Source organism: Myotis yumanensis, unplaced genomic scaffold, assembly GCF_028538775.1.
Source record: "Myotis yumanensis isolate MYYU_CA2020_CCGP unplaced genomic scaffold, mMyoYum1.0.hap1 SCAF_2, whole genome shotgun sequence".
Lineage (NCBI taxonomy): Eukaryota > Metazoa > Chordata > Mammalia > Chiroptera > Vespertilionidae > Myotis > Myotis yumanensis.
In genome coordinates this window covers 20,676,608-20,702,576 of record NW_027223753.1, presented here as the reverse complement: position 1 = coordinate 20,702,576, position 25,969 = coordinate 20,676,608, and the positions used below count along the sequence as shown (strand labels likewise).

Below are 25,969 nucleotides of genomic sequence, written 5' to 3'. Positions count from 1 at the left end.
ATAGACATCAAAAAGGAGAGGGTCGAGGATGGAGAACTGGGACACTCCAGCAAAATCAAGAGGGCATGGTGTCCTGGAAGCCTGGTGAAGACAACATTTGAAGGAGAGGGAAAGTGATCAACTGTGTTAGATAAGATGATAATTGTTCAAGTAAGATGAGAATTGACAATTGGCCCTTGTTCTTGGCATCCTAACAAACGTTAAAGGACTGTGGGGAGGGAAAACCCGAAGTGAGTCAAGAGAGAATGGGAGGGGAGGGGCGGGGAACTGGAGGAGGTGAGGATGGCCTAGTCTTTCAGAAGTTTGCTGTAAAGGGGAGTAGGGAAATGCTGGCGGGTCAAGAGAGGGTTGGTTTTTGTTTGTTTGCTTGCTTTTAAGATGGGAGAAGGAACAGCATGTGTGATGATAGGAATAATCCCATAATGAGGGGAAAGGGAGTGGGAGTGGCGGGAACTGTACAGCGATGCCCTGAAACAGACCAGAGGGATGGGATCTAGTGCAAAGTATGTGGTCCCCTCCCCATTCATTCTCATTCATTCTCTCTCTCCCCCTCCCTCCCTCCCTCCCTCCCCCTCAACACCTTCAACTTCCCTTCTCCACGCTCTCTGCATTTTCCTAACCACATCCACTGGAGTGGAGTTGTTTTGAGTCAGGCCGTCAAGAGTTGAGTTACTCGTGTCTCCCGATCTCTTGAGAGCCCCTCTAGAGGCTGCATGTTAAGTCGCCTCTGAATTTTTCTCCACGACCCTCCAATCCCTGGCCCAGAGCCCCCCCACCCCCGTCCGCGCTCGCTGAATCAGCCCGAAGAGCCCCCAAACGGCGACTACGCGGCTGGTTTCACAAAGGGGGGCGGTCCTAGCCCTGCGCTCGGGGATCCAAACGTTCGGGCCCCGGCCGGGCTCGCTCCCGCGGGGCTCGCTCCCCTCCCCGCCTCCACTCCCAGCTTCCCACGACCACGCTGAGGGCCCACCAAGGTCCACGCGGCCACCGTAGGGGACTATGGCTGAGACCCGCAAAGATTCGAGGTCGGTGGGGGCGGGGCTAACGCTTGGGGGCCTTAAGACAAAACTGAGGATTGGACCCAGCATTCGGGGGCGGGGTTTAAGGGAGAACTCTGGATAGAGAATGGGCCAAGCTTAAGGAGGCGGGGCCTGGCTATAAAGCGGGGCGGCGATTGGCCTGAGGGTGGTGTCCGCGCGAGGATTGGGTCGAGTGCTCCGGGGCGGTGCTTAAGGGGGCGGTGCCGTGTCGGAAGTCAAAGGTCGGTAAATAGTGGTGATGTCATGCAGGCAAGATGGCGGAAGGGTGAGCCCGTCATCCTGCTCTCGGGCGTTGGGGCCCGAATTCTCCCAGGGTTGGGGTGCTGGGCCAGGGTCCCCGTGTTGAACAGGAGGCCAGCGCGGCGGTGGACGCGGCTGGAAAGGCGGGGTGGAGTCGCAATGTGAGGGGGTGGGGAAGCGGTCTGAAGCCTCAGCCCCCGGGGTCCCATCTGGGGGGAAACTGAGGCCGGATCGGTCGTACTGCGGGGCTGCCAGCTGTCTCTGTCTCCCACAGGGAGGACGTGGGATGGTGGCGGAGCTGGCTGCAGCAGAGCTACCAGGCGGTCAAGGAAAAGGTAAGCCGGGCCGGCTCCCTTCCTCCCCAGGGCCCCGCACCGCTCAGTGCAGCTTGGCGCGGCCCCGCCGGCCCTCGGGGATGAGAAGGACTCTCTCCCAGCTTCTCGCCCCTTTCGGGCTCCGGAAAGACCGATCCCGACTTAGACCCGTGGGACACTAGCCACAGTGAAGGAAAGACTTTAAAGGCCGCGGCGCCCCTCGCGTGGGAATCCATAGGAAGGAGAAATGTACAACTTCCTAGAAGAGGAAACATGTAATGTGGGTCTTAAAGGTTCTAGCAATAGAAACTTAGTCCTCTAGTCATTGGAATATTGGCGTGTGTGCCACAGCCAGCGCTCTCTACAGGCCCTGAGGTACCGATATTAGCCAAACAGATGCATCCCCGCCCCACGGAGCTCACCGTCCGGTGGGATGAGTGAGGCTTGGCTCCACCGATGAGAAGTGCCACCGTGTGCTTGTTTCATTCCACGCTCCCTGGCAGCCCGAACCCGAATGAACTGTGGGAATAGCAACTGGGATGAGTGCTGCTTCAGAGCATCCTCCCGGGGGCTCTGCCCTCAGTTGAAGCGGCCCTTTGCTCTGGGAGCATCTCTGTCCTCCCCTGGCCTGGGTCCTCCTCTCAGCTCCAGGCCAGCAAGTCTGAGGCTGCCCCGAGCTGTTTGGGTTTTGAGGAGGACCGGGAAAGAGAATGTCACACGGAGGTTTAATAGAAGAGACCTCCACGTAGCTTGGTTCCTGTTGCTCAGTCTCCTGACGTTCCTTTAGCAAACACATTTGAAGGCCACCTGTGTGTTTCCCTCAAGGTTGGTCTCCCATACTCACGAAAAATAGGTAGATTAGCTCTCCATCTTTGTTCTTGGAGAACTCTCATTTGAAAATTGTGTGTGTGTGTGTGTGTGTGTTGTTGTTGTTGTTTCTGCCTTTAACAATGCCCCATTCCTAACGAGAAGAATGAGTTAATTTCTGTCTCGTAGCTACTTACTGTTATATGAACCTGGGCAAGTTACTTAACCTCTTTAGGCCTTGGCTCCTCATCTTTACTTTTTAAAAAATACGTTTTTAGCCCTAGCCGGCTTGGCTCAATGGATAAAGCGTCAGCCTGCGGACCGAAGGGCCCCAGGTTCGATTCCGGCCAAGGGCACATGCCGAGGTTGCGGGCTCAATCCCCAGTGGTGGGTGTGCAGGAGGCAGCCGATCAATGATTCTCTCATCATTGATGTTTCTCTCTCTCTCTCTCTCCTCCCTTTCTCTCTGAAATCAATAAAGAAATATATTTTTTAAAATGTTTCTATTGATTTTAGAGAGAGAAAAAGGGAGAGGGATAGAGAGATAGAAGCATTGATGAGAGATAGGCTGCCTCCTGCACGCCCCCTATTGGGAAGTCGAGCCCATAACCCAGGCATGTGCCCTGACTGGGAATCAAACCAATAACCTCTTGGTTCTTGGATCGATGCTCAACCACTGAGGCCCACGAGTCCGTTTTTTCTTAGTCTTTCTGTGCTTTCCTGGCCTTCCTTCCTTCCTTTCTATCCTGGCTCCATTTGGACCACTCAGTTCCCAGCACCCTCAGTTCTCTTATACCCCATGGCACAAATTGCCCCAAAGACTATTGCTCTGAGATGGTGCTATAATCTGCCTCCCTCTGCTCCTTACTTCCTGTACTGTGTGGTGTGTGTGTGAGCTTTCCCACAGATACTGGTCGAGAAAGTCACATTGCTCTTCTGCCACAGATTCCCAAACTTATCTGAGCCCGAATACCCCCCAGCAACTTTTTCAATCTCTAATTTGCTTCTTCTCCCCTTGCCTTTAGAAACTTTCCTCAAACCTAACATCTCCCTGAAGTTCCCTGTTAAGTCACTTCCTCTTTTACTTCCAGGAAACAACATTAGCTCTTACTTAAAAAAATATATATATATATATATATATATATATATATATATATATATATATATTAATTGATTTCAGAGAGGGAGAGAGAGTAGAAACATCAATGATGAGAGAGAACCATTGATCGGCTGCCTCCTGCACGCCCCGCACTGGGGATCGAGCCCGCAACCCAGGCATGTGCTCCCAACCAGAATCGAACCTGGGACTCTTCAGCCTGTGGGCCAACTCTATCCACTGAGCCAAACCAGCTAGGGCAGCTCCTACTTTTTAAAGTTTGAGGTCAACAACATGATCTCTCTAACTCCCTCTGCACCCTTGAAGCCACCACATATAAACTTATCTATATACACACTCAGCCTTACTTACCACTTGCCAAATCCAGTGGGTGTTTTCAGCCCTTATCTTCCTGCACCTTTCGGCTGCATTTGACACTAGTGATCACTCCCTCTTTCTTGAAACTCTATTCCCTTGGCTTTAGTGACATGATTCTTTCTCAGTTCTCCACATCCTTCCCCATCTTTCCTTTTCTGACTTTTCAGGAGTTCCTCTTTCTCTGCCTCCTCTTAAAGGTGTAGTATCTAAGGGGCCTTGTCCTCAGCCCACTGCTCTGTTTATAAACTCTTCCTGGGTGACCTCCATTTTCTTGTTAGGGTGACGCAGTCCTTTTCTCTGAGCTTTAGTGTTTGAGAGACTCCTTCTGGACAACTGATCCAGATATTTCAGTCACTGCTGATTGTACATGACCAGAGTCATTGTCACCATCGTCTCTCAGACCTGCTCCCCCTTCAGCGTTTTCTCTTTGTTGGCAGCACTAAATCTACCCTAGTCATCTAGGTTAGCAGCCAGTGGCTCTTCTTGATTCTATCTTGTTCTCAGTCAGTGCATATACTGGTATATAATTACCAAATCCACCTTTTTTGCCTGCTATTTCTTTTTTTAAATATGTTTTTATTGATTTGACAGAGAGGGAACATCGATCAGCTGCCTCCTGTACACCCCCTACTAGGTATTGAGCCTGCAACCTGGGCATGTACCCTGACCTGGAATTGAACTGGTGACCTCTTAGTAAATGGGACAGTGCTCAACCAACTGAGCCACACCAGTCAGGGATCCCTGATATTTTTTGAATCAGTCCCATCCTTACCAGCACTGTTCTTATTCATATTTTTCTGTTTTCTTTCCTGGACTATTGCAACAGCCTCCTAACTGGTCTTCTTCCCTCTTCTAATCCTGTCACCCTGGGACCATATCAGTCCTGAAATTACCTATTAAAAAATGCAAATCTTGTCCCAGCCAGTGTTGCTCAGTGGTTGGAACATCACCCCACACACTAAGAGGTTGCAGGTTCGATTCCCAGTTAGGGGGGATGTATCTGGATTGCAGGTTCGATCCCCGGCCTAGATTGGGGTGCATGTGGGAGGCAACTGATTGATGTCTCTCTCTCCCCATCCCACTTTCTCTTCTATTCTCTCTAAAATAAATCAATGGAAAATATCCTTGGGTGAGGATTAAAAAAAAAAAAAAAGCAGATCTCATCATGTCCTACCTCTTTTAAACCTTTGGTGGCTCTCATCACCCACAAGGCTGACTAGATGCTACATGGTTGCCCTCAGCAACATCTCCAGCTTTATCCCTCATCACTTATGCTTTACCTTTTATGTTCATTAGGACTAAAATACCATAGGCCTCAGTAAACCCCATACCCCACCATGCCCAGGCTTTCTTAGGTGACTCCTGCTCATAATCCATGCTTTCCTTCACCAAGTCTTTCCAAGCTTCCTATAATACACTGGTCACTAGTCTGTCCTTGCTCTTCAGCACTGTTATGAGAGCATTTCCCCAGTAGACTGACCTTTCTCGAAGGCAAGCACCATGTTTATTCATATTTTTCCCCTTCTAGCCCACAGTCTAGTGAGAGAGACAGTCATTCGTCAAATCATGCAGATGGTTTTATCATTAAAGTTGCCTTGGTTCATGTAAATGTAATAAGCAAACATTCTGGAGCACCTACTCCATGCCTGACTCTATGTCAGACACCGGGGAAGCATCAGTGAACAGAAAACATAGGCTCTATGTTCACGGAACTCACAGGTTATGCAGGAAGATAGACATTGGATGGGTAGTCATAAGTCTAAGGTATGAGAAATGTTAAGAGAATGTGCAAGTCCCTTAGAACATGAAGCAGAGGTGGCATCAGGGAAGTGACATTTAAGCATAGATCTGAAGTAGGAACGGGAGTTGGCCAGGTGAGAGGGCTCACCATTGGATTTGTTCTCTTTGCTTTGAAGAGTTAGAACTATGTGTCAAGAAGAGGAAAAATGTGTTCAGATACCATGAAGTAGGGAAGGTGCTAGGGCATTTGAGAAACTTGAAGGCCAGCTGGAGCTCAGTGAGGGGCACAGCTTAGAAGATGGAAGTCTGCCAGAGGCAAGATCATAAGGGCCTTGCAAGTGAGGGTACAGATTTTATACTTGCTCATAGGATACTGTGTAACTGTTGAATAATGTACATGTCTGCTCTGACTTACAGAGCTCCACTGATGTCAGGAAGAGAGTGTAATAGAAGTATCTGATGCAACCTGGGGGGAGTCCAGGTTGGCCTAGACCAGTGGTCGGCAAACTGTGGCTCGAGAGCCACATGCGGCTCTTTGGCCCTTTGAGTGTGGCTCTTCCACAAAATACCACGTGCGGGCGCGCATGTGCAGTGCGATTGAAACTTCGTGGCCCATGCACAGAGGTCGGTATTTTGTGGAAGAGCCACACTCAAAGGGCCAAAGAGCTGCATGTGGCTCACAAGCCGCAGTTTGCCGACCACTGGCCTAGACTAAGGTGGTGGCAGTGTGGATTGAGAGAAAGAATTAATAAATGACTCCTTTACCCCAACTAAATAGTTCTGAGTCTAATATAGGGGCATAACGCCCACCCCCAGAGAAGCCTCTGGCTGATAGATGAGACTGACCCACTCAGAGACTTCCAAGGCTGCTGAAAACTAAGCAGGCCCTTCCCCAAAGAAAACACAACCAGAATATTAAAAAACATGCTAAAATGTTGCAAGTGGCTATCCTTCCGTAAAATGAGAGGGCTTGCAGACGGGTACAGAGGTAGCCCAGGAAGGGTGAGGATGAAGCAAGACAAGGCAAGACTTAGACAAGAGCTGAGAGGCTGCTGTCTCCAACTGGTTCTGGTGCAGGGTAAGAAGCAGATTGGTCTAACACAGCAGGTCGCCAACCTTTCGGACCTCGCGGACCACCAGTTGGCGCCCGCCGGTCTAACAGAAGCAAATATCAATTCTGCCCAAAGGAGCTCTATGAATGAATGGTTGGGACCAAGAATGCCTCGAAGAGAATTCAGTCAAGTATTTCTGTTAACACCCCATTTGTTGAATGTAAAAATTACACACCTTTTTGTTGGTATTAAATTGTCAAGAATTACCTATAAAAGCTTTCTAAACTATTGTTATTAATGCAACATGTTTATTAAACCTTTCAGACAAATAACTTCACATACTGCCTCATTTCAGCTGAATTTTCCTTTAACAAAAAAAAGTAAAAATAGAAACACTTTCCTTTGACAAAAAAAAAATCACATATCTTTTCTTCATGTTATCTGAAATAGATGTCACATCTTAAGGAATATCAAAGCAATGTAACAGTCTGCTTGGTTTTCAGACTATATGTGTCCCCTAACCCCACTGAGCTCGTCCCCTCCATTTCATAGGAGACAGCCGAGGACTGGATGAGAGTTTCTCTGGCTACACAGCTTGTAAGTGTCTGGGCTGACACTCAGTTCTCAGAGCAGCAGGAAGTGCTTTGCTCTCTGTTGTCCGTTATCAAGTCGTGGAATTGGGACAAGTGAGCATTGTTTCTGAGGCTAGGCTTCCCGTGTCACTTGAGTTTTCTGTGTGTCTGTCTGGTACTGAAGAAGCACAGGGAACAGGAACAGAGGGTGGTGGAGCCAGCTGGCTCTGTCATCCCTCTCTGTCTTCCATAGTCCTCCGAAGCCTTGGAGTTCATGAAGCGGGACCTGACAGAGTTCACCCAGGTGGTGCAGCATGACACGGCCTGCACCATCGCAGCCACGGCCAGCGTGGTCAAGGAGAAGCTGGCTGTGAGTACAACCTATATTCTCCAAGTGGCTGTCCCTCACAGCCTGACCTATTCTGAGACCATGGTGGAGGCTCCCAACTTTTCTCCCACTTTTCTTTTATGTGATTGTTTTCCCCCATGGGCTCTCATTTCAAAAGAATTGTGTCTGCCAAGCAGACAAGCTACTTCTATGTATTAAGTATTAATAAGCTTTCCCACTTCTTACTGTCTTAGTAGATGTTATCCTGTTACCAATATAATTCATTGTAGATAATTTAGAAAATACAGATAAGTAAAAGGAGAAGAGAGAGAGAGAGAGAGAGAGAGAGGGAGAGAGAGAGGCCTAGAGACATCCAAAATGCCATCTCCCAGAGATAACTACTGTTACTATGTGGAAGTATATCCCTTAGGTACACTTTTTTTTTTTCATAATTGGAATCAAATGAAGACCATTTTTGTAATGTATCTTTTCTTTTTTTTAATTCAGAGAGAGGAAGGGCGGGGGGGCGGGGGGCGAGGGGGCGGGGGACAGGGGAGGGGAGGGGAAAACATCGATCGGTTGCCTCCCTTCTGCAACCCAACTGGGGATTGATCTTGCAACCTGGATATGTGTCCTGACTGGGAATCGAACCCGCCACCTTTCAGTGCACAGGATGACACTCCAACAAACTGAGCTACACTAGCCAGGGCTGTAACCTACTTTTTTACTTCATCATTACAGACCTCATTCTGTGGCTTCACAAATGGCATGGTATTCTATTATGTGGCTTTAACCAGTTCCTAGTTTCCTATTTCATTTTCCCAAGTATTGTAAACAGAGGTACAGTGAACATTCTGATTGCTAAATCTTTGCCTTTCACATTTTCTTTCTAATAAAATATTGGAAGGGATCATAGGGTGAGTATAGTTTTAGGCCTTTTAATATCTATTGCAAAACTACCCTCCAGAAAGGTGTGCCAACTTATATTTTTACTGGCCCTGTTTTTATTCATCAGAGCTGTGCATTGGAATCCTCTTCTGACATAGGAGTTTGATTCTGAAGTCAGTGTGGAAGAGAAAATTGTACTTAGTCAAACATATCCCTGCTAGTCTCAAGTTTCTGATGAAGTACAGTATACTGTTGTTGTTTTTTTAATATATTTTATTGATTTTTTACAGAGAGGAAGGGAGAGGGATAGAAAGTTAGAAACATCGATGAGAGAGAAACATCGATCAGCTGCCTCCTGCACACCCCCCATTGGGGATGTTACTGCAACCAAGGTACATGCCCTTGACCGGAATCGAACCTGGGACCTTTCAGTCCACAGGCCGACGCTCTATCCACTGAGCCAAACCGGTTAGGGCAGTATACTGGTTTTTTATTATAGTTTTCCCTTTAGTGATGGGACAGATTGCAATTTCTTCATTTGCTCACCAGTTGAATCAGTTGCCCTGTGACTAGAGGCCATGTTATGAAAAACATGTTTGGCAGTTTTTTACCAAGCTTATTTTGTTGAATGTTGTAAAATACTGTCTGCCTGCTAACCACAGCTACAGATGAGCATGAAAGACAAGTGGTAACGCTGCTGAACTGCGATAAGTCTAGCCAGCAGCAGAGACAGCACTTGTTTCTTTCATTTGTTTATTCCTTTTTTTATTCCAAAAATAGGATTGTATACTGTGCTAACTTGTTCTAGGCACTGAGATAGGTTCTAGTTTAAAGTGCCAGGGCAAAATAAATAAATAAATAAAATGCCTGGGCAGCCTAGTTAGGAATAAATATTATAATTTTCCATGAGGTCTTTAGAGCCTGACCCTGTCTCTCAGCATTTCATCCTTGCTTGCTTGAGGACATTCTGGCCAGTGTGACTCAAGCTTGGTGTCCATACATTGGCCCTCAGCTGGTCCTAGGCTTGCCTCTAGGCAAGACAGTGTTCTGGTCCAGCCCATATTTCCTCAAACTTCATAGAAAATATTCCACTTCCTGAGCAATCATGATGATGAAATTGTGATATTACAGTATTGCTATTTATTAAATGTTTGCTATATGCCAGGCTTTGTGAATGCCTTATCTCTCTTTTTTTCTTTTTTCTTTATTTTTTTTTTGGTGCTGAAACTCACATGCCATATCTTTTTAATCTTCACAGTAGCCCTCTGAAGGAAATATATTTATCTGAATTTGACAGAAAAGGAAACATAGACTCAAGGAGGGTTTAGGTCTCATATCAGCAAGTAATAGAGCTAGGATTCAAACTAAAGTTTGATTCCCCAGCTAGTACCTTTCTCATCACATAGGTCTTCCCCACTGAATGTCTATGGCATGGCTCCTCACCTGTCAATTTTTGCTCAGTCTGGCTGGCCTTGAAATTTTGATGAAACAGCCAATCAAAGGAGCTCTGCTCTGACCTACAGAGGCCTACTGCAGCCCTATTCTGCACCCCCATCTGGGGGATGGGAACCCTGGCTGCCTCTCTCTCCTTCTCCAGCCCCAGAGATGGAGTGAGAAGTTGTGAGCACTTCCCTGGTCCCCACATACACAGTAAATTTTTGCCCCTGATACTTAGCTGCTCTATGCCGCATGCCCCAGATTGTAGCCTGATCCTGGACCACTTGCTTCCTCTGCTGGCTTATCTTTTCAGACTGAAGGCTCCTCGGGGGCGACGGAGAAAATGAAGAAGGGTTTGTCTGACTTCCTAGGGGTGATCTCCGACACCTTTGCTCCCTCAGCAGACAAAACCATCGACTGCGATGTCATCACCCTGATGGGCACACCCTCTGGCACAGCTGAGCTCTATGATGGCACCAAGGTATTCACTAGTGGCTTTCCCTGCAGTTGTCTAACAGCACTGAGCTCTAGCCTCCCACATGTACTCACAAAAGCAATGTGTGTTCTGGCTATAAAGTAAATATATGTATATAACTGAATTTTAGAATACTGATAAGCAAGAAGATAATTATTTCTAAACTCATAATCCCATCAGTCAAAAAGAACCACTGATTTCTTGTTGATGTATAGCCTGCCCTTCCTTCCTTCCTTCTCTTTCTTTTAAAGAAGGAGAAGCACAGAAAGAGTGTAGAGGGGAGTATTGGTGTATTGGGATGATGCTCTAACCAACTGAGCTACCTGGCCAAGGCTAGCCTATCATTTCTTTTTATTTACAAACGTGGGTAAAGATAGTTTAGGGTTTTTTCTTTTTAACAAAAAGGCACTTTATACATGCAATTTTGTTACCTGCTTTTGAAAAATTTAAAATAAACTTAGCACCTTTCCTAATCACCATCATTTTTAATGTCTTTAAAATAAATATGGCATAATTTATTTCTTTTTTTAAATATATTTTTATTGACTTCAGAGAGGAAGGGAGAGGGCGAGAGAGACAGAAACATCAATGATGAGAGAGAATCATTGATTGGCTGCCTCCTGCATGCCCCCTACTGGGGATGGATCCTGCAACCCATGCATGTGCCCTTGACTGGAATTGAACCCAGGGCCCTTCAGTCCACAGGCTGAAGCTCTATCCGCTGAGCAAAACTGGCTAGGGCTAGCATAATTTATTTAGTCACTTCCCTGTGTTGCACATTTGGATTCCTTTCAGATTTCAACCATAATGAGGAATGCTGTAGGGAGCATCTTTACAGACATGATCTGCTCCATATTTGGGTTATTTAAAACTAACTTCCAGTAGGAACACATGTATGGGAGGAGGATGTCTATATTTCTACCGCATTTTATTTTCTCATCATTACTTCTTGGATGTCATGGAGTATTTTCTCCTAAATCCCATGGTGTTGTAGCAGTTTGGCCTCCTTCATAGCATTTTGCCACATTGAATTTCCATTCCAGATGTACTGAATTCCAAGAATTGGCACCACCACTTAGTGAAATTTGAGTAGAATTATGAAAACTTTAAAATTACAGGTCTTTAAATTATAACAGTGAGTCACCCAAACCACTTGCTGCAGTTCTGATGCAGCCAGCCAGCCATGCTCCATGTAGTACTGAGGAAGGAAGGTGGGCTTTCTGTTTACCAGCCAAAGTTTGCCACTTCCATGGCCCTAATTGGAACACAGCTTGCAGTTCACTTGGCAGATGGCTATGAAATTAAGAGATTCTTGATGAATGGTTTTAACTTGGGGAAGTTATATTATTTCAAAACGTGTCCATAAATTTGGACCTTATTAATACTTTTGCATTAGTTTTTCTAATTTCACATAATTCAGAAGCATTTTATACATATAATTTTGTAGCCTGTTTACCCTGTATTTTCTTAGTGTAATATTAGGTGAAAGATCATTTTTCTCAGAGCCTACTTTTGGACTCCTAGCCCAGCACTCCCCTCCCTCGCCTGTTTTAATTGACAGGTGTCCTGTGGGTATGGTAACCAACAGGGGAGAAACTGGGCGGTGCTTGGTTGGGTACTCTGGCAGAGAGGGGATGCTTTCTTTGCCTAGCCTCCCAGAATTTATGTTCCTTTTTCTGTGTTGTTGTTGTTTTTAATATATTTTTATTGATTTCGGAGAGGAAAGGAGAAGGAAAGAGAGATAGAAGCTTCAATGATGAGAGAGAATCATTGATCGGCTGCCTCCTACACGCCCCCACACTGGGGATCCAGCCCGTAACCCTGGCATGTGCCCTGACTGGGAATGGAACTGTGACCTCCTGGTTCAGAGGTCGATGTTCAACCACTGAGCCGCACCAGCCTGGCTGTTGTTGTTGTCTTTATTGCTCCAGTCAACAAAAGGGAAACTTTATTGAGGTCCCAGGGCCACTGGGTTCAGGCAGCAGGCAGGCAGTCCTGTGGGCTGGAGGAAGTAGTAGAGAGGCCTTAGTTATTAACCTTCTTCTGGGGCGACAGGTTGTTGGTGTGGCCTCACTTCTTTCCGGACTTGACAGCTTGGGGGTGCAGGCAGGTGTAACACTTGTGACATCCTCTTCTGGGAGAGCTGGAGGAGGAAGGGCTCGATGATGCCACCCTGTAGACGAAGCACCAAGTGTAGGGTGTACTCTCTGAATGTTGTAGTCTGAAAGAGTGCAGCCATCCTCCAGTTGTTTGCCCACAAAAATCAGGCGCTGTTGGGCAGGCGGGATGCCCTCCTCGTCTTGGATTTTGCTTTTGATATTCTCAGTGGGCTCAACCTCGAGGGTGATGGTCTTCCCAGTCAGAGTCTTCACAAAGATCTGCATCTCTGCATCTGCTGGGGAGGCGGCTCCACCGCCTCATTGAAGAATGTTCTCTGTTTCTTATAGGCTCGTCTCTATAGCCTGCAGTCAGACCCGGCAACCTACTGCAATGAACCAGATGGTGAGGGGGTAGCGGTGAGGGGTGGGCTTGCAGGGCAGGGAGACCAAGGGCTAAGCATCCCCTGTGTCAGGGACCAGAGTGGGGCGAGTGTGACCTTAGATCTGGTGGGATGGGTTGATGGTCCCTCTTCCTCCCTGAACCCAGGCTCTCTTCATCCCTGTCTGCGAAGGCTTTGACCCTTTCCCTCATCCTCAGCTCAGGCTCCCTCCCCGCCCTGTTGCCTGCCTGTTTGCTAATCCCCTGCGGTACAGCAAGCCCCAGGCTGGGAACTGGAGGTCAGAAATGAGTCAAGCCCTCAACCTGGTCTAGATCTTCAGGAACCTGCTGTTAGGAGAGGGAAACAAGAAATAGTGAATAAAGCAAAGGTAGTAGATTTGGAGTGACTGCTTCTATGGAACGATGGGGGCAGTGGGAACCCAGAGGGATGGCACCCAACCAGCCTGGGAAACTAGGATGTGACACTTGAATTGATGTCTTAAGGATGAATTAGCAGTAAATTAATTTTATCTTTAAAGTGGGGCGGGGGGTGTTTAAGCAGAAGGTCCAGAAAGAACAGGGAGTAGCTGGCATTTGGGAAGGTTGGATTAAAGGGTGCGTGTGAGGGAATGAAAGCAGTGAGAGATGCGGTGGAAGCCAGATTGGAATGCTTTCGGTGTCAGACTAAGCAGTTTGAATTTTGTCCTAAAATGCTCAAGGTAGTGCTGCTTAACATTTTTTTTTTTTTAAGTCAAAAGGGCCTTTAAAAATCTGTTGAAAATGACAGGCCCTCTCTTCACAAAATTTTATATGCAAAATGGGACTTCTTTGACCCTTTGAAGCCCATCATTGGACCGTAGCTTTAAAAGCCTTCCTGTAGAGAACTATTGAAGCGTTTTGAGGCCTGAGGTGATCAGATTTTACATTATATAAAAGAGCTCCGGGCAGTGTTGTGAAGGATGAAATAGAGGGAGAGACAGAAGACAGGAAGACAAGTTAGGAGGCTTGGTAGCAGTCCTCACATCAGCGATAGGGCCAGAACCTAGGAGGTGGCCGGAGGAATGAAGAGGAAAGTACATGTCTAGAAGCGTCCTCAGGTTTCCATTGGATCACTAGGTGGGTCAGGTTGGGCAGGAAAGAAAATGAGTTGGGTTTGCAGCACCTGTGCAAGTGGACGTGTCCAGGGGATACTTGGACCCCTGGATCTGCAGGATTTTCAAGAGGGAAGCAGTGGCCCCTAGTTATAAACTGGATTGGTCACAGGAGGGAGGACAGAGAAGTAGCCATTGGATCTGGCAACATGAGTCACTGGTAACCTGAGAACAGCTCTTTGAGAGAGGAGATCCAGTGGCCAAGTGCAGTGGGCTACACAGTGAGTAGGCGTGGGAGAGATGGAGTCTGCGGCCTCCTGGAGGTCATGTGGGTGCTGCGCCTGATATCACCCACCCCTTCACCCTACCTTACTCCCCACCTTGGGCCAAATGACTTTGAAAAAAACCTTATCCATGACCAGGCTTAGGTGTGTTTTCTGTAGGCCCAGTGTTCTTTCCCCAGACCCAGGGAACTGACCATCAGTGTCTGTCCCTCTACAGGGCCCCCGGAATTGTTTGACGCCTGGCTTTCCCAGTTCTGCTTGGAGGAGAAGAAGGGGGAGATCTCAGAGCTCCTTGTAGGCAGCCCCTCCATCCGGGCCCTCTACACCAAGATGGTGAGGGCCCAGCTGGCAGGACCTCAGCCAGCTCCCAGCTTGAGATGTCGGGAGGTGGGAGAGACATATCCTGAGTCATTTCACAGTCATCTGGCTTAGAGAGCAGTGAGTGGGAGACCCTACAGAGCCAAACCAGCCAGTTCCTGAGCCGAGAATATGCACGGGGGGATTGATATGCCAGGTTTCTGGCCATCATGGTGAGAAATGGAAGGACTGGCAAAGCCTGGTGGAATTCCTTTTCTCACTCCTGGGCCAGCCTAGGCCAGGAAGGTAGCAGGAGTGGGGTGTGGGTTGGAAATACTCTGATAATCACTGCTCAGCCTCTCACTGTATTTGAAATCCAGAGTGGCTAGGAGCTGGCTGATAAGGCTGGGATGCAGACCCCACACAACCACTCCAGAAGTTTCATCTTTGCTGTCCCCTCCCCCCAGGTGCCAGCAGCTGTTTCCCACTCAGAATTCTGGCATCGGTATTTTTATAAAGTTCATCAACTGGAGCAGGTATGCTGGCCTAGCCTGGCTAGGTACTCCACTTAGCCATGGGGGAAGTGGGCTGGATTTTATTGAGGGAAGAAGGGGACACAGGGTGCCAAGAGTTCTGGGGTCAGGACCATATCTAGGAAGAGGGTGCTCTGACTGTTCTCGACATCTGCTCCCCCACATTCAGGAGCAGGCCCGGAGGGATGCCCTGAAGCAACGGGCAGAACAAAGCATCTCTGAGGAGCCTAGATGGGAGGAGGAAGAAGGTAAGAAGTATTGGGCAGGTAACAGCTCCTGCCTGTGGGCGACTGTCTGGCCATTCTCTCTGAAGCCTGGAGAGACGTGGCACCCCAGGGAAGAGGAATGAGTGTGTGTGCGTGCTAAGGATAGGCTGAGCTGATGAGATGTCTCCCAAGGCTGATGGGATCCTAGGTACAGAAAGCACCTAATCTGCTGTGTCAGTTGCAGCAGATCACCCTGCCAGCCATGGACCAGCTACTGTAGAGTCACCTGGGATGCTTATGGAAATCCCAGAGCCCCTTATCCCCTCTTGTAAGATTCTGTGGCCAAACTTATGGGTTTTTTGTTTTTTGGGGGGTTTTTGTTACTGTTTTAAAATTTATTTTTAGAGAGAGGAAGAGAGAGAGAGAAAAACATCCATGTCAGAAAGAAACATCAATCAACTGCCTCTTGTACATGCCTCGACGGGATTGAACCCGCAACCTGGGTTTGTGCCCAGCTGGGCAATCGAACCCATGACTTTTCGGTATACTGGATGGGACGACGCTCCAACCAACTGAGTCACACAGGTCAGGGCCAAACTTGTATTTAACAAGCTCCCCTAGCAATATTAATGCCCAGCCAGACTTGGGAACCGCTGGCTTAGGGAGGGAGCTAAGCATCCTCTATGGCAGCTCAGCTTTTGACAGTATGAGAGCCACCTGCATGATGTAATATTAACACATTTATTTATTAAGTGCTTATATTATATACCAAACTTGTACTAAGAGCTTATATATATGGTCATTACCACAACTCATTATCCTCTTTTATAAATGAGGCAAGTAAGTTAAAAAAAAGTTAAAAACAAACACTAAGTGCTTTGCCTGAGATCATACACCCAGGATGTAGTAGAGCCTGATGGAGAAGGGGAGGAAACTGGCACCCTTTTGTCTTGTTCAGAGTAAACTTTGGAAGAAACTGAGGCCTGTCTTCAGAGAGCTTCAAGGTTGTCTTGGGGCTGACCAGGGCACATTGCCTGCTTTCCCTGCTTTTCTCTCTTGACAGAGGAGCTTGTGGGCATTTCACCCGCACCTCCAAAAGAGGCAAAGGTTCCTGTGGCCAAAACGTGCACATCCCCTGAAGGAGGACCTGGCCCCCAGAGTCCCTGTGAAGAGAATCTGGTGACTCCAGTCGAGCCTCCAACAGAAGTCACTCCATCCGAGAGCAGCGAGAGTATCTCCCTCGTGACCCAGGTTGCCAAATCTGCCACCACACCTGAGGCACCAGTACTGCCCAAGGACCTGTCCCAAAAGCTTCTAGAGGCCTCTTTGGAGGAACAGAACCTGGCTGTGGATGTGGGCGAGACTGGACCCCCACCCCCAGCTCTGTCTAAGCCCCACACCTCTGCCGGTCGCCCCAGTGGCCCAGAGCCCAGGCCTCCAGCCAGAGTAGAGACTCTCAGGGAGGAGGTGCTCACAGACTTACGGGTGTTTGAGCTGAACTCGGACAGTGGGAAATCTACACCTTCCAACAATGGAAAGAAAGGTAAGTCAAGGCCAGAGCCCAGGGAGTGTGTGGGGCAGGGCAGCTGGGAGTTGAGACCTCACAAGGCAGACTGATCTCCTTGACCCTTGTGAGGATCCTTTATTTGTGATACCGATGTGATGGCTGTTACTATATATTATTTATTACCTCAGTCCAATTCTAAAATACACTGATTAAAGTGCATCTTACAAAATAAGGTTTATGTCCGGTCCTGTGCTAAAGTTTGTAGCATTGCTTTTAATTTCTCACATCTTACAACCCAGTGAGGTCAGGGTTACTGTCCTCATTTTACAGATGAAGAAAGTGAGGCTCAGAAATATTAAGTAACTTGCTCAAGTCACATGGCCACAGACTTAAGTCTGTCTGACTTGAAGGCCACGCCCTTAACCTCCTACCACACTGTACCCATTTCTATCCTTTTGGACAATTTAACCTTATCTTGAGGTGGGTATTCCGGTGACACTGATTGATGTCAAGGGTCTTCTCTCCTGGGTGACCTTAGGAAAGTCATTTAGCTTCCCTAAGCCCTCATTAATTATAATTATAAAATACATACACAAAACTTACATGTACAGTTTTGTGGGGTTTTTTGTTAATCCTCACTCGAGGATATTTTCCATTGATTTTTAGAGAGAGTGCAAGGGAAAGACACAGAGAGAGAAACATGGATTGGTTGCCTCCCAGGTCGAGCCTGCAACCAAGGTATTGCCCTGGACCAGAATCAAACCCGGGACCCTTCAGTCTGCAGGCCAATGCTCTATCCACTGAGCCAAACCGGGTAGGGCTACATGTACAGTTTAAAGAATACAGTTAATACTCATGAACTTTCTGTGAGCCAACTTAAGTAATAAGCTTTAGTTTCTAATCTGTATAATGGAATTTTAGTCTGGAGACTCTTTGACTTGATGTCACAGGGGTAACCTCTCTGACTCCTAGAATTGACAGTCATAGCTTTGTTGTCAATTTCTTTGCCACATTCAAAAATACCTCTCTAGAGGTAGCTGATGGCCAGCAAGACCTTCCCTCAACTCCTCACACACACATGCATCCTATCTTTGCCAGCACTCAGTACCAGTCAGCCACACAGCTTGCCCATCTGGTGAGTGCTGGCCTGCTGGCACATGAGGGACTGGTTTGCTGCAGTGGGTGGGAAACAGACCCCACTATACCCTCCCCTGCTCCCTAATGGAAACTGCAGGGTTTCTAGTTTCCAAACAGAGTGCTTTCCTTCTGACTGGCTCAGTGAGGTCATCCATTGAGCTCCTACCTATTCTTTGTGAGACACTGAGGAGGGAGGGGCAAAAGCTGCAGCCTTTATGATGACACATGAAGCAGTGTGGGACAGACTTGGTATTGGAGAAGGTCAAAGAAAGAAGGAACTTCTCGGCGGTGCGAGTCTTTCACCGAGGAGACAAGCATTGTATAGGAGAGTTGGAGAGTTTGGGGCAGGTGCGGGGAAGTAGTCCAGGCTCAGCGTGCCTACGGAGTCCATATAGCAGAGGGCCTGGGGCACATTGAAGGGGTGGTGACCAAAGCCCACTTTTCTGTATTGTCTCTTATGAGAGGGTGGAACAAGAAGGGTGAATGGATTGGCTCAGAAATAGAACTTAACAACTTAAGCTGAATTTAGAAGGTTGCACTTAGTGCCACAAAGCAGCGGGGCGTGCTGCTTATATTTTATGCCCAACCTGTACTAAGAGCCTCACATGGGGAGGCTCTGGGTTCAAATCCCAACTTTGCTCATAAGCCAAGTGATTCAGAAAAGTTACTGATCTCTAAGCCTCCGTTTACACCTCTGTCAACTGGGGGTAATTGTTCCAGGTGCTTAATCAAGGAAGAAATTTGAGTAGAGCCCTGCTTTGGAGAAATGATGATAATAAGAGGTACTGGTCTCTGAACACTTTCTGTAAATTCATATAGCTCTGTGCTAAACACGATATCCATAATCACTCATTCTTCACAAAAGCCCTGTGAGTTCTGCGCAGTATTCTCCATTTTTTATTAGTAGGAAACAGGTCAATCACCTACCCAATAAGTATTTAGAAAAGTATGAAATAGTCATTTAGGAGAGTGGATGAGTAGGTGATGGACCAACAGGTAGTGTGTGGTTGCTGGGTGGATGGTAGTAAGGGCCCATTGGAGATAATGGTTATTAACTTGGAGACACCGGTCAGCACTATTGCACTTTTGTCCAGCCACATTCAGTTGCTCAGGTGCAGGCACAGAGCAGATGGGGAGTTGGATTTAAACAGGGTTCAAGTTTAGCCAGGTGAAATCAGTGGAAGAAAAGGAGAGAGTCAAGTACATGCAAGAAGTGATCAGAATGATGGCTAATGGAATTCTAGCTGGACAAGGGAGGGAATAGCGATGAAACAGTTGTAGGGTTAAAGAATTATAGGTTCCATTTGGAATTCCATCAGAGAACATGATCAGAAAAAATGAGTGGTGGGTGAAAGAGAATGGACAAAAGGAGATTTGGGGGAAGATGCAGCAAAAGCTCTTGACCACTCTGTTTTACTGTCTGCGGTACACGCGGGGATTCGATGCAGAAGACCCACCAGAAGTAGTTGTAGTCAGTGAGGGGAAGCCAGGGTCTTAGATGAGGGTAGGACAGTAGGAACAGAGTAGAAGGAGTAAATCTTAAAAGGAAGATGGAGACTTAGAGATAGAGTGACTCCTTTCCCACTTGTATTACTTCCTAAAATGACACGAGGGAGGCTTGGTCTCTGGGTGCAGCAGTCTTTCCTGGGGTCTCACCACAGGGTCTCCCAGGTCCCAGTGCAATTCCCATCTTTGCAGATTTGCTTCCTACCCTGAGGTTATTAATCAAAAAAACAGAAAAACTCCATCATGAAGTCTAAAATGATTATTGCATAGATGAATCTTCTGCCACGTGCACAGTATAATGGAGATCTTACTACTCTCCTTGTGGGACAGAACCAGATGGTGGGACAAGGCCGATGGCAGAGCCCTGGTTCACATCCCTGCCACTCAAAGCCTTCGTTTTCTCATCTGTCAACCAGGATGTAAATACCTACCTTAGAGGGTGGATGGGAAGTGCTCCAAAAAGTTTAGCTAATACTCTGTTTTCGAAAGGGTCTGCCCTAGCATTTAAGCCTGAAGAAGAGAGTTTCAAATCCCTAAAGGACAACTGAGGCTAGAGAAAGCTGTCATGGCCACAGCCACAGCTCTGAAGTGACAAATCAGCCAGGAGTCTGGCTTCTCCCTCACAGGGAGCTGCACTGTCAGATGGCCAGGTGGGTCCCACCAAAGTGTTCTCAAAGCACAGGGACACTTAGATGTGGATCAGAAGAACTGGGTCTTGGTGGCACATCCGTCCCTGACTAGCTGTGCGTCCATGTGCAACATCACTTAACTTTGAGAAGAGGCCTTTAAGGGCTCCATTTGTTAAATATCCACTATGTACTTAAGTTACGGGCACTTTCCACTGCTATTTATAATATTAACACTATCTTGTATCAAACTGAAGGGCTCTAAGTCTACACAGAATCCTCCAGGTTCCTGCAGAATTCTGGGCCATCCCCTAGATTGCTGAGTCTGAATGAGGGGGCTAGGGAGCAGGAGTCTGCTTTCTAATAAGCTCCTCCAGTGGTTCTTTGCAAAGAGAGTGGTTTTATCTTTATTTATAAGTAGACTGAAGCTCAGAGTAACTTGCTCAAGACTACAGTAAATGAGAGAGTCGGGATTCCACCCAGATTGGCTTGGGTCCATAGACCATGCTCTTACCACACTGCTTATAGTTAGCGAGGTGGCTAGAAAGAGAGCACAGTGTGAGACCCCTTATAAGGAATGTGGGGGCTGAGACCCTAGGCACCTGGTGAGGAGCAAGTTAGACAAGAAATAAGGCGATATTACGAGTCATGCTATTGGTATCAGGGGCCCACATTTTTTAAAGGTGCTTAAAAAAAAGATTACAAAGTAATATATGTTTCTTTTAGGAAAAAAACCACACCAAGAAAAATTACCCCATGACCTCATCACCTAGGGATAACTATTGTTAGTATTTTTGTGGATATCTTGCTGATCTTTTCTGCATGTGTGCATACATCTGTGAGCATATTTCTAAAATGGAATCTTACTGCATATTTTTTTTTACAGGAACTATATTTGTAGCTTTCTTCTTAGTAATAACTTTCAATGTACATTTTAAAAATATTTGCTTGTAAGAAATCATAACCAAATAGGAATTTTTAGAGCAGTGGTTGTCAAACTTTAGCAGGCATCAGAATCGCCTAGAACAGGGATGGATAAACTTGTTCTATATAGAAAAACATATAGGTCCAGATCACAAATAAATTAGACTTTGGGGGCATAGAGTCTCTGTCTCAGCTACTCAGCTGTGCTGTTGTAGCCTCAAGCAGCCATAGGCAATGTGTGTACAACATTTTATTTCCAAAAAACAGAGGGTGGATTTGGTCCATGGGCCATGGTTTACCAACCCCTGGTTTAGAGAAAGGGCCCATGAATATTTTATTGGTACAGCTATGTGTTCTAGTCACTTGGAGTATGTGGGGAAATAAAACCAATACCCTGCCTGCTCTTGGGGAGCTCTCATTTTAACTCCTATATTATTAGACAATAAGCATATTAAATCTGATGTTATATGCTAGAAAGTGACAAAACAATGGAAAAAAGAACAACTAGAGCAGAGTGAGGGGAATAGGTTGCAATTTAAAAGGATGTTAGAAAATAAAATAAAAGGATGGTTAAGGTAGGCCATACTTAGATGGTGAGCTTTGAGTAAAGGTGTACAGGAAGTTAGGAAGTTGGCTTGTGGATATAGGAGAATTCCAGGTGTAGGGAACAGCCCATGCAAAGACCCTGCAGTGAGAATGTGCCTGGTGCTTTAGGTGTAGCACAGCCGTTCTCAACCTGTGGGTCGCGACCCCTTTGGGGGTCGAACGACCCTTTCACAGGGGTCGCCTAAGACCATCGGAAAACACATATATAATTACATATTGTTTTGTGATTAATCACTGTGCTTTAATTTTTTTTTTTATTAAAATATATATTTTATTGATTTTTCACAGAGAGGAAGGGAGAGAGACAGAGAGTCAGAAACATCGATGAGAGAGAAACATCGATCAGCTGCCTCCTGCACATCTCCCACTGGGGATGTGCCCGCAACCCAGGTACACGCCCCCGACCGGAATCGAACCCGGGACCCCCCAGTCCGCAGGCCAACGCTCCATCCACCGAGCCAAACCGGCTTTGGCCACTGTGCTTTAATTATGTTCAATTTGTAACAATGAAATTGGGGGGTCACCACAACATGAGGAACTGTATTAAAGGGTCATGGCATTAGGAAGGTTGAGAACCACTGGTGTAGCAAGATCAGTGTAGGCAGAATGGAGGGAGTAAAGAGGAAGAGGTTCATTGTTTATTTCTTCTGGAAGATTTTTGTGGCTCCCAGGGAACCTTGGAACCAAAGTGCTTCTCTACTATTCAGTAACTTGCTTTTCCTCACTTAATAGTATAGTTTAATACTATTTGTCATGAATATGTTCTGCAGCCTCACCTTTAAAAGCCACATAATGTTCCATCACATCACGACACCATTTATTTATGTTTGTAATTCTCTTATCAGTGGATTTTCAGGTGGCTTTTAAAGTTTTCATCACTATAGCAGCACTACAGTGAACATTCTTTTGACCACATTGTTTACTGAATCTAGGATTTTTCCTTAGATTCCTAAAAGTGGGAAGTGAACTAGAACAGCAGCAGAAGGCGAAGACCTTTGTTGTGGATTTGTCAGGTCCTTTTAAAGAGTGCCATTATCTCCAGCTTTGACCTCTTCACATACCCCTCTCTGACTTCGACACTGTGGATTTTGGTTCTAGGCTCAAGCACAGACATCAGCGAGGACTGGGAGAAGGACTTTGACTTGGACATGACTGAAGAAGAAGTGCAGATGGCACTTTCCAAAGTGGATGCCTCGGGTGAGGTGAGTGGACCTGGTTGGCCACAGGGAAGCAAGCCCAGCGATCCCAGCGTCTGAGGCCTCTCCCCATCAAGCCCAACTGTTCCCTCAGGGTGGACCCTGTGCCTGTCCGAGGTGGCAGCCTGCAGAAAGAGAGCAGGGACCTCCCACTCAGGCCTGAGCAGTTGTCATTGGTAGGCTCTGGAGAGTTCCTGACATTAGCTCTGTGTCAGAATCACCAAGGAACTATTAAAAAATACAGATGCCAAACCCTGCCCCAGACCTCCTGACTCATGGTCCCCCAGGCTGGGACCTGAGCAGATTTCTAGCCTTGGAGACAAAAGACAGTGTGATCTAGGGCTAATCACTTAGCCTAAAACATGGAATTGATCATTACAAGCTTATAAGCTGTGATAGACAATGATCGACGCATTAAGCATAGTGCCTGGGACTTGGGAGCCCTAGTATATGTTACCAAAACCACCACAAGACCCAGTCCAGTTATGAGCTCATTCTTCACTACCTCTCAAAATTAAAAAATCATTTTGTGGTTTTGTTTTTTTTTTAATATATTTTATTGATTTTTTTTTTTTACAGAGAGGAAGGGAGAGGGATAGAGAGTTAGAAACATCGATGAGAGAGAAACACCAATCAGCTGCCTCCTGCACACTCCCCACTGGGGATGTGCACGCAACCAAAGTACATGCCCTTGACCGGAATCGAACCTGGGACCTTTGAGTCCCCAGGCCGACGCTCTATCCACTGAGCCAAACCGATTAGGGCTAAAAAATCATTTTGAATAAGAGGCTAGGAAAAAAACTCTCACAGCTAGTAAACAACAGGACTGAGGCTCCAGCCCAGACATCTGATTCAAGTCCGTGTTACTTCCACTGTCCACCATGTAACTCCTGGACCTGCTAAAGAGGTAAACAGATTAGAGGCCCGGGAAGGGCCTTGATTTTCATATTGGAAAACTGAAGCCTGAGAGGAGGCAGTGACCCATGCGAGAGCATTTTGTTCCTGTGACTTCATGATACCCAAGGCAGAAAGGCCCTGGTGTCCTGTATCTTTGCAGCCTTCTTTTAAAGCCTAACATCCAGGCTTCCTAGCAGAGTTATTCTGGAACTCGTCATAGCAGGGATCAACAGGCCAAGAGAAAGTTGCCTGGGGAGACTTTAGCTGAGGATGCGGGTGCCGGAGCCCCTAGTGAAGACCCTTTAAGCACCTGTATTCCAGGGCCACGCTTGCTTCTAATTTTAGTGCCACTCTCAAGCTCTCTGCCTCTCGGAGCATCTTCTTAACTGCTCAGCAGGAGACAAGTTTTTGTTAAGGAATTGCTGACTTCGTTTCTGTGGGCAGGGTGTCCCCCTTGTAGAGACAAGTGTTGGTTGGTGGGAACATTTCCTTTGGGTCTGGAATGATCAGAGCAGCAGACTCACCCCTTAGGCAGAGGGCAGCTCTGCTCCCAGACACATCCCTTAAGACCGTGGTTCACTCTCGTGGGCAGTGTATGGCCCAGGGCAGGCGGGGGCTTGGCGGGGGCTATCTGGAAGTGGAGGCAGCAAGGGGAGCTTTGGGTCTGGGTTTGAGGAATAAATTGGTATTTGTGCTCTCCATTGTCCTCTCCCATTTGCAGCTGGAAGATGTAGAGTGGGAGGACTGGGAATGAGGGGAGCCAGAGCAAGCAGCTCCCCCTCCCACAGCACCTCCCATTTCCCTCGATCGTCTCAGCCCAGCCCTGGAAGACACTGACCAAGAATGTCCCCCAAGTGGCCTCTCAACCAGAGCTCTAGGCACAGATTCTGAGTTGCTTCTTGCTGGCCCTGTGGGCCTCTGCTCACATCTGGGAAGGGGCTCACAAACCAAGAACTCTGACTTGTGCCAACCATAGGATGACCTAAGGGGGAGGAAACCTGCCCCCTCACCGGAAGAGCCTACATTTCTATGCTGAATACCCTGTTCCTGGGGACTCTTGCTGGGAAGTCCCAAGGGATAGCTCCATCCCTTCTGCCCGTGTGGACAGAAGCTGAACCACCAGTCTCTTGGAAGAAGCCAAGTCAACACACTGTCCACCCATAAGCAGGCAAGGAAAGACATGCCACCTGCCATTGGCTAGATGGGGATGGCAAACAGTTTGGTTCTTATTCCGGTGGGTAAGAGACTTTTGATTCTGGGAAATTAGCCTCTCTTGGGAATCTCCTCTTCCCAGGCATTTCCATTCCCAGAAAGGTTCCTTGTGGTTCAGAATCTAGAGACCAAACCCTGAGTTCCCCTCTCCTCTCATCCAGCCCAGCTGGGATGTTCCCAACACCTTTCCCAGGGCTTCCTCATGTCAGATGCACCCAAGTCCTTAGCCCAGCTGTGCCACCTGCAAGACTCTGCTCTTGCTTTTCTCCCCCTCCCCACGAAGGGAGGGGCCACTTCAGGCCCTTCTGTGCGATGCCTGGCGGGGTACTTTGTCCAGCCAGCTACCCACCTCAATTCACCTGGATCTTAGGACATAAGCCAGCTCGCAGTGGTACAGAGCAGTGATCAAAGCTGAGTACTTACAACTCTGGTAAGCCCAATTTCTCTGCCTCAGCCCTTCTGCTTCTAGAAGGGAGCTCTTCTGAAAAAGGCTTCTGAGAAAGCTCTTCTTGAAGGCAGACCAGTCTTTGTCTCTCATCCTCCACTCTGCTAAAGCTGCACCTCTCTTGGGGGAATGCAGGGCTGCAGGAATCCCTGGAGGCCCTGGTGCTTAGTGCTGCTCTGGTATTCTAGTACATAGTCTGGTGTTCACCAATGATTTCATGGGAGCGTGGCTGGGATCCCAAGGAGTGAGGGGTGGGGCGGAGAGAATGGGGAATCTGTTTGATGGGATGGGGTTTTTCTCTTTGTAATTATTTCTTTAGTTTAATTAATCTTTTGGTTGTTTGTGCAATATTATATATTTTAAATTATAATGCATCTCCCCAGAGTATTTTGTAGCTGGGAAAAGAAAAAAAGGAGAAAAAAAAAGATTCTAACAGCTGTTAGTTTTGTAATTAAAAAAGAAAGAAAAAAGAACTTTGTCCTGAACCTTTTCCAGACTTGTCGTTAACAGCATTAAAGAGATTCAACAGAAGCTGGAAGATGTCTGGGGGTCTGTTCTTCTCCCCCATGGCAGCTGGGGCAGCACATTCACCATGTGCAGAGTGGCTTCCTGCTTAGAACCTGGGGCGGGGCGGGGCGGGGCCGGGGGGGGGTGGGG

The 25,969-nt window shown here is 47.2% G+C and overlaps 1 protein-coding gene and 1 pseudogene across 2 annotated transcripts; one reads left to right on the top strand and one right to left on the bottom strand.

Moving 5' to 3' along the window:
- Window positions 1-1,265: 1,265 nt before the first annotated feature.
- Window positions 1,266-25,843, top strand: BSDC1 (BSD domain containing 1). 2 transcript variants are annotated; one of them, XM_070404635.1, is made up of 12 exons: window positions 1,266-1,305; window positions 1,555-1,615; window positions 7,493-7,609; window positions 10,206-10,373; window positions 12,815-12,869; window positions 14,438-14,553; window positions 14,985-15,053; window positions 15,220-15,298; window positions 15,662-15,841; window positions 16,320-16,799; window positions 22,661-22,764; window positions 24,377-25,843. In XM_070404635.1, exons 1-12 carry the CDS (start codon window positions 1,295-1,297, stop codon window positions 24,407-24,409), a joined length of 1,473 nt encoding a protein of 490 aa, XP_070260736.1. In that variant the 5' UTR covers window positions 1,266-1,294; the 3' UTR covers window positions 24,410-25,843. The 2 variants fall into 2 exon arrangements, with proteins under 2 accessions (XP_070260736.1, XP_070260737.1); XM_070404636.1 differs by lacking the exon at window positions 15,662-15,841.
- On the bottom strand, window positions 12,393-12,757 carry LOC139004358 (ubiquitin-ribosomal protein eL40 fusion protein-like; annotated as a pseudogene).
- Window positions 25,844-25,969: the final 126 nt, after the last annotated feature.